Source organism: Xiphophorus maculatus, chromosome 23, assembly GCF_002775205.1.
Source record: "Xiphophorus maculatus strain JP 163 A chromosome 23, X_maculatus-5.0-male, whole genome shotgun sequence".
In the NCBI taxonomy this organism is placed as follows: Eukaryota; Metazoa; Chordata; class Actinopteri; order Cyprinodontiformes; family Poeciliidae; genus Xiphophorus; species Xiphophorus maculatus.
The window spans coordinates 14,301,222-14,312,233 of record NC_036465.1 but is presented as its reverse complement, the minus strand read 5'-3'; the positions used below and the strand labels follow the sequence as shown (position 1 = coordinate 14,312,233).

At 37.1% G+C, this 11,012-nt stretch overlaps 1 protein-coding gene across 2 annotated transcripts; it reads left to right on the top strand.

Moving 5' to 3' along the window:
- The first annotated feature begins 1,203 nt into the window (after positions 1 to 1,203).
- Positions 1,204 to 9,289, top strand: LOC102222707 (phosphoethanolamine N-methyltransferase 3-like). 2 transcript variants are annotated; one of them, XM_023328170.1, is made up of 12 exons: positions 1,204 to 1,288; positions 2,567 to 2,738; positions 3,643 to 3,798; positions 4,119 to 4,255; positions 4,334 to 4,485; positions 4,596 to 4,784; positions 5,567 to 5,656; positions 5,752 to 5,841; positions 5,966 to 6,088; positions 6,237 to 6,368; positions 8,445 to 8,561; positions 8,681 to 9,289. In XM_023328170.1, the coding sequence occupies exons 2-12, from the start codon at positions 2,578 to 2,580 to the stop codon at positions 8,789 to 8,791; spliced, it is 1,458 nt and encodes a 485-aa protein (XP_023183938.1). In that variant the 5' UTR covers positions 1,204 to 1,288; positions 2,567 to 2,577; the 3' UTR covers positions 8,792 to 9,289. The 2 variants fall into 2 exon arrangements, with proteins under 2 accessions (XP_023183938.1, XP_005806845.1); XM_005806788.2 differs by lacking the exon at positions 1,204 to 1,288 and adding an exon at positions 1,518 to 1,670.
- Positions 9,290 to 11,012: the final 1,723 nt, after the last annotated feature.

Sequence of the window (11,012 nt, the reverse complement as noted above, 5' to 3'; positions counted from 1 at the left end):
TATTACAAACACAAACATGTTTCGAAAATGTATCTGACCAACAGAAAATGAATAGATACTTGTTTTTAAATTTTTTTACAAATATAAATCTGAAAAGTGTTGAGTGCTTCTGCCCCTTCTAATCTGCTACCCCTGAGGAAGATTCAATGTAACTTGTTGCTTTTATTTAATTTAACCACAATATCTGCGCTAGAAAGTCCTCTGAGATTTGTTTTGAAACACTGGTGAACAAACCATTTTATAAAGAGGAACATGTCATATAAAGTTGTAAGGAATGAAGTTGTTCAAAGATGTTCAAAGCAGAATTCAATATCCAAAGCTTTGAAAGTCTCATGGCATGCTGTTCAGCCCATCATCTGAATATGGAAAGACTATAATATACAGTAATGGTCTTTATGAAAGTCAAAACCATTATTGAAAGAAAAACATAAAATGTCCTATTTAAAGTAAAGAAACGGGCTGAAAGTTCTCTGGTCAACTAAGAGCAAAACTAAACAGTTGATCTGGTGGTGTACATTCAAAATGCTATTTTTGGTAGAAAACAACCAACCTGGTGGTAGGAGCATCATGCTGTGGGCCAGCTCTTATTTAGCAGAGGGAAAGGAGCTGATGAGATCTGATGGAAAGATAAATGGAGCTAAAGAAGATGGCTTTAGAGATTACTGACTCAAGAAGGAGGGATACAAAACTCATGCAAGGAACTTTGATTTTTATATTTACAATTAATTTTTTTAAAAAGAACAAATTAATTTAATTAACTTCAAGTTAAGTCACTTTGTGTTGCTCTATCATACAAAATCCAAGTGAAATACATTGAACTTTGTAACTGTGTGAAAAAATCTCATGTATTATTTGGGAAATGCTATTATTATTATTATTATTATTATTATTATTATTATTATTATTATTATTATTATTATTATTGTTATTGTTGTTGTTGTTGTTGTTTGTTTAACTCTGATAACTCTAGGTTAGTCCATATCTATATATTGAACAAAACTGTGAAAAACTTGTTTTGTTCATGTTGATTTGTTTCTTATTTTATAAGAAATCCAAAGACAAAAGCTTTTTGAACTTTCTAGCAAATTCTGCAGCTTTAACCTCACACGGCTCGGTGCAGCTGTCCTGGCTTTCAGCCTGAACTGGATGAGGCAACATTGCGTAATTCGCACATGCCACGAGGCATTTCCTATGGTGTCAGCACAACCCTGATGAGGTGAGACAAAACCAGTGAGGCAGACCGTCGCTGGGAAACATCAAATAGACCGACCGTTGTGCAAATTGACAAGTAAGTGTGCATCACCCAGCCTCTATCTTGCCTTAGGCTGACAGCTATCACAGGTGTTTTTTTGATGGTGGGAAGTCTGAGCCTCTCACACTGTGGTAAGTCGTGTCCTTGTTTGATTATTCATGTGCACACCCTCCCCCTCCACTACATTGGACGCATCCTAATGGTCAGGTGTCTACATGTAGACCACCTCCTAACCGCGCCACTTTGACCTTTTTATTTAAAGAGCGACCACAGAAGCTGATATCTGCACTTTGTCTGGGAGGGGCTACAAGTTGTAAAAAAAAAGTCTTAACATTACTTGCCATACTGAATGGATATTGGAGATTAATTCCTGTTATTTCCTACTGCGCTAATCAACCAGAGACCACCATGGAAAAAGGTATGAGGAGAACAGACAAGTCTTGCTTTCTTTGGGAGGATTTCAGAATGTCTTCTGGAAATGATGAAACCAAAGTTTGGATCCAGCTGGAGTTGTTGACTTGTGTGGTTTTGTTGTAATTGTCCATTCAGCTGGTGGAAGTAAACCTACTGGGAGCACTGGACTGCCAAAACATCCCTGACGTTTTGTCAGGAGTTAAAATGCAGTTATCCTAGTTCTAATGATAATATTGTTCTTTTTTTAATTAATAGTAATGAATCAAGTTTTTAAAAAAATATTAAACAAATGCTGTTCAAAAGAGAATAAATTATATGACTATTTTTAATTCCCTTGTGATACATTTTTAATTTGATGTTATTAAGAGTCTGTAAATCTTATAAATTCAGCTAAAATCATCCAGTTTTTCCCCTTTGGCACATATACGTTTTTTTCAGAAATTGTTTTTAGAAACCACAAACAAAGAAAAAAAAGAAAATCTAAAATGAATTGTTTCCGCATAAGCAGAACATCACTGTGCTGTTTTAAGATTGTCTAATCCGTTCAATTAAAGGTTAATCTGTGTGCTGGACAGGGAGTTAGTGCGGATTTATGTTTAAAAGACTTCCGCTCAACCATTTTATAAGAATCGCCTGTTTAAAATATAATCACTAAACTGAAAACACACAAGAACTGGTGAAAGGTGAATTATGATTGACAAGATACACAGAAGCGTTACGTTTTACCTCCCGTGTCTAAAGTCAGTGACTCAGGAAAGAGTTCAATAGTTCAAATTACACAACAACTTAATATTGATGTGGCAATAAATTCCTTTTCATCTGACCAAAGTTTGTCTTTTCATTTGACTAACATTTTTTCCAATCCTCAGTTTCAACTCACGCAGTCTGTTTGCTCAACAGTTCGTTGCAACATGACAGAGTTTTGGAAGGAGCACTCCAAAGCCGCCACCGTGGAGGAGATGATGCTGGATTCCCAAGCCAAAAAGCTGACTGAGCATGAGCTGCCCGAGATCCTGTCCATGCTGCCTCCCCTGGAGGGACGCAGAGTGCTGGAGCTGGGAGCTGGGATTGGGTGAGCATAAAGCTCAGTTACTCTCTGTAAAGGTTTTAAGCCCTTATCTAAAGCAATATTGTAAATAGTAGACGGAAGAAAATTAAATGTTGCCTTGTCTTCTTCAGTTCTGTTCCGGGAAACATTGAATAAACGGTGCACTGATGACCTGCATGTCTACACGGTTAATATTAATCTATCAACCTTGAAATGTATTTAGTCCTAGACATTTCATTTCACTAAGGCAGAGCAGTTATCTAAGAACAATCAGGATATTATCCATTGTCCTGGTGTTGGTCAGATTGCTTGAGATTTTTGGTGACCTGTCAATATTTTTTAAATTTGATGAGTCTGATTTGGTAGTTGAAATTACATTGTTTTGAGATTTTAGGTAGTGGTCAATGATGATAATTAGGTTTTCTGCATAACCAGACAGAAATATAGTTGTGTTTCATCTGCATAGTTAGGGGAAGAACTGTAGTGTTACCCCATATGCTGAGTTAGGTGGAGGATATAAACATTGAGTAAAAGTGACCCGACAACACAACCTTGAGGAACCTCAGATGTGATCTTTTTTTTATGCAGTTATAATTTCCAAATTAAACAAGTACATTCTGATCCAGTTTAGCAAAGTACTATGTAATCCCATATACTGGTATGGTGTATCAGGTGATAATTATGATCAGCTGTGTCAATTGCAGAAGTAAGATCCAGTAATACCAGCGTACAAATAAAACACAAAGCGATGAAGAGATTTTAATCCGAAAAACAAGTTTGTCTCTATAAAAAGATTGCAGAGCTTTGTTAAGCAAGTTTAATTAAATCTTAGCTGCAGCAATATTACAAATGCTTCATTTTTATAGTTAAAGTTGTTGGAATCAAATTTCATTTATGTTTCATAAAAAACGGTCATGTTCCTCTACAGCCGCTTCACCAGCCACCTGCTGACCAAGGCAGCCCATGTGACCGCGGTGGACTTCATGCAAAGCTTTGTGGACAAGAACAGGCAGAACAATGGTCACCATAGCAACGTCAGCTTCGTCCAAGCTGACGTCACAAAGCTGGACATCCCCCAGCACAGGTATGGGCGAAGAGACTCGTTGAAAGTTAAGCAGAATAGATCAAAGAAATCACGACTGAGGCACAGAAAATGGTCTTTTGACTATTGCTGTTACACAATCAGATGAAGCTTATACCTACAGTTTTTGGTGAAATGCAAACTGTGACTGAGTTTCACTAAATTGAGTTCATTTTTAAACAAACATTTCATAAAATTGCCTTAAGTGCCTCTTGGAGGTCATACATACTTTCCATGACTGATGCTCATGAATCTCTCCTGTATAGAATATATTTCCTGTCTAGCTGTACATTTTGGAGTTACTGATATAACTATTTCCTCAGTATCGACTTTATCTTCTCCAATTGGCTGCTGATGTATCTGAGTGACGAAGAGCTGAAGTCCTTCATGAAGAAAATGCTGAACTGGCTGCAGCCTGGTGGATTTCTCTTCTTCAGAGAGTCCTGCAACCACCGCTCAGGTACTGAGTAAACAGGAAACGTTTCTGAATCTTTTAATTCAACAGAAATAATTACAATTCTTTTTTTATTCTTTAAAGGTGACTGCAAGAGAGATTTCAATCCCACCTGCTACCGCAGTGAGGCACAGTACACTCACCTGGCCACCTCGGTGCAGGTGGAGGCACCGGAGGGAGGCCAAAACTTTGGTTTCGATATTGTCTTTAAAAGGAGAGTTCAGACTTATGTTGAGGTATTGCTAAGTCTTTATCTCCAGATAATTCCTTTGATACTGTGATACTTAGACAAAGATATGTCTTCCTTTCATCATCTTTTCTTGCTTTCGTCCTTCTGCTGTCTCAGATGAAAAACAATCCGAACCAGATGTGTTGGCTTCTGCAGAAGCTTCCTCGCTCCTCAGATTCCCAGAGTGGTTTTAGCACATTCCAGCAGTTCCTGGACAACCAGCAGTACACCAGGCGAGGCATCCTGCGCTATGAGAAGATGTTTGGGGCTGGTTATGTCAGCACAGGTGGACCCAGCACAACCAAGGTAAAAAAAAAAAAAAAAATTCAGAAAGAAGGCAAAATGCTGAAAGAAATCAAAACGAGTAAGACTGATGGCCAAGATTATTCATACCTCTCGCAGATTTAGATTGTAAATCTAAATCTTGGCCTCCCTCCGGTGCCTCCACCTGCACCGAGGTGGCCAGGTGAGTGTACTGTGCCTCACTGCGGTAGCAGGTGGGATTGAAATCTCTCTTGCAGTTTTATTCCTTAGATTGTAAATCTAAATCTGCTGTAAATTTTATCAACCTGTTTCTTCTTACTGGAAGGGATATTAATGTTGTCAATAGTAGTAATAAAAACAAGTTTTGTCATAACTGATTTATTCTTTGTTAATGTAAATTAATCAATTTTTGGATGAGTGTTGAGCAATCAGAGTTTTTATCTTTTTCCTGAAATAAAACCTGACCATCCCTTCTAAGTCTTTGAGTGTCCATGAGTGGACAAATGAGATGAGTTAAACTTTATCAGTATTCTTGAGAGTAACCATTATAATTGAGTTATTGTCATTCCCATATAGTGTTGTTGTAAATTTTATAGTGATGATGTACAGTATATGTGTGCTACAGCTGAGTTACAGAACTGATATCCTTTTTCAACAATTCTAAAGAAACCTGTAGCTTTCTGGTTAAGCTGATGATCACACTACCAATAAAAGTATATATCACATATTCTGTTTTTTACCATTGAAGCAAAGAGCAAATGTTTAATAGCGGGCGGAGGATTTAATATTTCAGCACGTTAAAGATTTTATAATTTTCCGAACAGGAGTTTGTGGACCTGCTGAACCTGAAGCATGGACAGAAAGTTCTGGATGTAGGTTGTGGAATTGGAGGAGGAGATTTCTACATGGCAAAGGTAAGACTAACAAGACCAGGAGAAATATCAGCCCAAAGTATCATCAAAATGATTACTAGAACTAAAAGGAAGGCAAATGTTATGTTATTCTGCAGATGTTTGGGGTGGAAGTGCTTGGCTTGGATTTGTCCGACAACATGGTTGACATTGCCATTGAAAGGGCAAGAGCAGAGAAGCTGCCATCAGTATGGATACTTTTACTTTTCATATTAAAAATCAGAGCGTTGCCTCTGCAGCTCCTTTATGATAAGCGTGCACCACTGTACAACCATGAAACGAAATGTCTCTAAGCTGTTAGCATTTCCTTAGGTGCAGTTTGAGGTGGCAGACGCTACTAAGAGGACGTTTCCAGAAGGTTTATTTGACGTGATCTACAGCAGAGACACAATTTTGCACATAGATGACAAACTGGATCTCTTCAAACGCTTCCATGTAAGAATTTTAATCATTTTCTTATTTTATATTTACATTGATTTGTTTGTGAGAGAAACGTAAGAAAAATTTTAAAAGTTTATGTGACGATTGTACTTTTATTCCTTTTGCCATATGATCAGTAACTTTTCTGCTTCTTTGCATCCAGTCCTGGTTAAAGCCGGGAGGTCAGCTGCTAATCAGCGACTACTGCTGCGGGGAGAAGCCGTGGACTCCAGTATTTGAGGCCTACGTCAAACAGAGAGGTTACATCCTCTACACACCATCAGAGTATGGCAAGGTAAACCAGCAGGTTTATATATTAGCACTGCCCACTGATGTGTAGTTTAGTTCAATATTAGAAGAGTTAGCCTTTATGACATACTAGCACATTTTAAAACTAGTCATTCTGAGACATCAGTTGTTGATTGGATTCCCGCTGCAATAATGAAAAACTCTGGAAAATTAGATGATACATTTCAAATGAAATGAATCTATTAATCATCAGCATAGAAAGAGCAATAAAGACAAAGTTCAAGACACATCATCTCTATCAACCCCTGAGACTCCTTCCAAGGTTGTAACACTGTAACATAATGTTAACACTCATGTTAGCATTTTAAACAGTAATGATTAAAATTTTGATGTATTTTTACTCTCAAAGAAATCTAAATAAAAATCCTCAAATTTTGTTGAGTGCCAGTTCACTCAACATCTTAACCTACAGTATGTCTTCAGTTTATTTTGTTTAGATTTGATCAAGATAAGAAGATGTACTGATTGAAGGATGAGCTTCATCGTTTTAACAGTGATAGCATTAATATCTAAAGGGTAATGAATAAACATTATGCCTTTTTTGCTATGAAGGAATAGAATAGAATAGAATAGAATAGAATAGAATAGAATAGAATAGAATAGAAACTTTACTGTTATTCAAAATCCTGCAGCAGTCATCACGTCATATTGACTCACCACCATACTGTAGGAAAAAAGTGATCTACCACCACTACTACTATTTGTTACAGAAATATGAAAATGTAAAATAGTCCAACTATTTTCTTCCCAACAAAATATAAGATTTACATGTATTTGAATAAAAAATGCAAGGTGGGACACAGTCCATGTACTGGTGCATATGATTTCTCTAAATAATAATAACAATAATTTTTAAAAAGTAGAGCAGAGTGGGAGTCTTATTTTTATGCTTACTGTAATTAAAAATAGAGACCAATCAGTTTGAGATCTGGCTTTGACTAGAGGGTCAGTGTTACCATATAACTGTGTGTTTATAATCTGCAGGAAAGTTTAGGCATCAAAATAAGATCCATCTGAATACTAGCTGTATTGAAAAGTTTACATTTACATGATTTGCCAATATTTATCATAGAAATTAAAAGATATTTGGCATAATTTAGAAGCTTTATTACATTGTTTATGTCAACAATGTAATAAACAGATTTTTCTTTCATATTAGTTATTTTAAAAACTATTAAATCCCACAAAATTGTTAAAAATAAAAAAGGCAATAAAATTAAACACAAACAAGACGAATGTGATGATTACACTGTCTGACTGTCCTGTCTGGATATAATATTTTACATCTGCAGTTTCTCATACAGCCTCACTAACCAGGTGTGGATAAAAGCTGGTGCATATGTGGCAACAAGCATTTCAGGGATTTTTTTTTTTTTTTACTCTTTCAGTTTTCTCAGTTTGTATCGCCTCCAAACTCATATTTCAGCTGAAATATTAAATCTGTGCTACTCCTACATGCAGTGGGAGTTTCTGAACCAGGATATATGGGCAGTTACCCAGAGTGCCACAAAAATAGGGAATGCACCAGCATCATATTTAAAAAAAACAACAAAAAAAACTTATTTATGTGTCATATGAGCAGGCACTCCCACTTGCTGCTGAGAATTGATGGTTCAGGTTCTGTTGTGGCACCAGTTACCTTGTGTTTTATTTTAATCTACGTCAAACCAAAAAAAGTGAAGAAATTGTGTTTTCACCAGCTGTGCTGCAGTAGACTCTGGAGGTGGCAGCAGGAGACGCTTGCCCAGGGTGCTACTGAAGCAAGAACCACTGTCTGTCACTTTTGGTGAAATTCTTGTACAGACTAATCTCCATCTAGATGCACTGCTGCCTGAAGGCAACGTTGCATCAAACCAAAACAACTTACAAGAACGTCAAACCTACAAATGCCTTTTAGATCCTTCGAAAGACATTTTATACAGATATGATATAGGACTTTTGCTTGACTCTAATGAAAATCAGTTTTGTTCATTCTCTACGTGACGTTATGCTACAGTTATCCAGGAGGTGGTGCTGTTTCCACTCTTACTCACCGCCCCCTCTCTCTCTCGCTCTGATGCAGTTTATTCAGGAAGCTGGTTTCTGCAATGTTCGAGTGGAAGACCGAACAGCCCAGTTCATCCAAGTGATCCAGACTGAGCTGCAGAGAGCAGAGGACATTAAAGAGGAATTTATCCAGGTTAGTTTGCAGAGCAACTTGAAAACTCACATTTTTACGGAGACGGGATTTACTTACTTGCACAAGTTTTTCTTAACTTTGGAGGACTTACTAATACCCTTCGGTCTGTTACTTTGCAGGAATTTTCCGAGGAGGACTATTCTGCAATAGTAGACGGATGGCGGGAAAAGCTGGATCGCTCTAAAAGTGGAGACCAGCGATGGGGACTCTTTCATGCAACAAGGAACTGAGTGACTTCTCAAAAAGTGAAGCAGATAGTGAAAGGATACAAATTAAGGCTGCTTTTTTGATAAGTCTAGCAACATGTTAATTTATGAAAAACGTTTTTAAAACTTTATATCTTCTTTCAATTTTAATGGTTTGCAAAAATAAATCTTAAAAAACATTTTTGATCAAAATACAAACCAGGCAGTGGAAAATCCCGCTGTTTTTTAGTGCAAGATTCAAGTCTGGGCAATATTTGCCCTTGCTTTATTATGATGCATGAAGGCATCAGTAACTCTTTCACTTTGCCTCTCGAACATGTGGTTGTTAGCATGGTAATTTTTCACAAGCATGTATGTTCCTCTCTAGTTGAAGAACTGTACAAATCTGGAGACGTAATGTGATTCTGTGATCCGTTTGTTGCTCTGAACATCACAGTTTGCATGATTTACTCAAGGTTTTCTCAGATCTTCTCATAACTTTACCAAAGCAGGATTAATAAATGTTTGGTTAGTTTAAGGTAAGTGTGTTTTGAGGTTTGTTGTGTAATCCTGTCTTTCGGCACAGCAGAATTGGTGAAAGCTTGTCAGTCTGGTACTTCCAGTGAGCAACCTCCAAGGCCCCACCCTCTCACATCAGTGCTATTTCCAACACATACAGTACAGACCAAAAGTTTGGACACACCTTTTAATTCAATGAGTTTCCTTTATTTTCATGACTATTGACATTGTAGATTCACGCTGAAGGCATCAAAACTATGAATAACACACGTGGAAATATGCACTAAACAAAAAAGTGTAAAACAACTGAAAATACCCCTTATATTCTAGTTTCTTCAAAGTAGCAACCTTTTGCTGTGATTACTGCTTTGCACACACTCTGCATTTTCTTGATGAGCTTCAAGAGGTAGTCACCTGAAATGGTTTTCACTTCTTAGGTGTGCCCTGTCAGGTTAATAAGTGGGATTTCTTGCCTTATAAATAGTCATGAAAATAAGGAAAACCCATTGAATTAGAAAGGTGTGTCCAAACTTTTGGTCTGTACTGTACGTCCGGGCAGGAACCCACCAGTAGCTGCTCGTAGCAGAAACATCTCTCATTGCAAGAAGCCGCTCAGCCAGTTTGACTTTAACAAGCTAAATTTGAATGTTTGAATGTCATGCGGTTGGTTGCAGTGTTGTTGTTGACTGTTGTACCAGGAAATTAATGACTCTATTTAAAGATAATGATCACTATAAAAGAATGTAATGCAGGCTTACTTTTTTAACAGACAAAAGAGTTAATTACAGGGAACACCATTACATCTGATTGAACACCATATTTATTCTTAATAATTTTTAATTATCTACATCATGGACTTGAAATACATCTGTCTAACCAGTCCAAAAGCAACCTAAAGACAAAGGCCCAGACAGGACATGATTCCAGGAAAAACCACAACTACCTTATTGGCTGAACAAGAGCAGTCTCAAAGGTTTCTTTGTTGCACGGAGTCACCTGGATCTATAAAGCTGGTTATTTTTGTGTGTGTGTGTGTGTGTTTTAGCTGATGGATCAACTCACAAGCCTGAGCTATTGAAACTAAATTGAATGCACATTTTTTAAAAGTTTTATCAATGAAATCAGTGAAAAATGTCGCAAAAAAAACATCAACAGCATCACATAAAACCTCATCTCACATACACAACATATACAAACAGCTAAGAAGTTATTAAAAGCATAAAATTCACAGCCTAGAGAAAAACTACCAGGCATAGCGTGTAGCTCTTGTTAACGTTCTTTATTAAAATAGCTGACCATGCTGAGTCATAACAATCATCCCTAAAATGAAACCTCGTTTCTATCCATACATTGACATGTCATTGCTTCCAATACCTGAAAATATTTCCAACCCATTGATCTTGCTGCATTAAACTACAAAATCTATTGTGTTGTGTGTTTCATCTGGATTTTATATGAAAGTCCAATAACAAGTAGTTGAACAGTTTCACAAATGACATTTCTGAGAAGATATGGTGTGCATTAGCACTTCTGGGTTAACTAGAGGAACATCACAACCAAAAGGAGGTATGCAATAGAGAGAGACAAAGAGACAGCTTAGATTGAATAGAATGAATTGATAATGATAAGCCACTTGGATAACTGATAAATCTGACAAGAGCCAAGTACAAGTCGCCTAACTGTTGAGCAATGTTCTGGTGTGAGGCAGTTTTCCACAACAGCCAAACAAAGAAAAAGACACGCAGAC

Bases quoted from the DNA above. Each gene is read 5' to 3' on its own strand.
- LOC102222707 (XM_005806788.2), top strand. The intron at 2,739-3,642 runs GTGAGCATAAAG...GTTCCTCTACAG, and splicing joins GAGCTGGGAGCTGGGATTGG to CCGCTTCACCAGCCACCTGC. The intron at 5,657-5,751 runs GTAAGACTAACA...GTTATTCTGCAG, and splicing joins GAGATTTCTACATGGCAAAG to ATGTTTGGGGTGGAAGTGCT.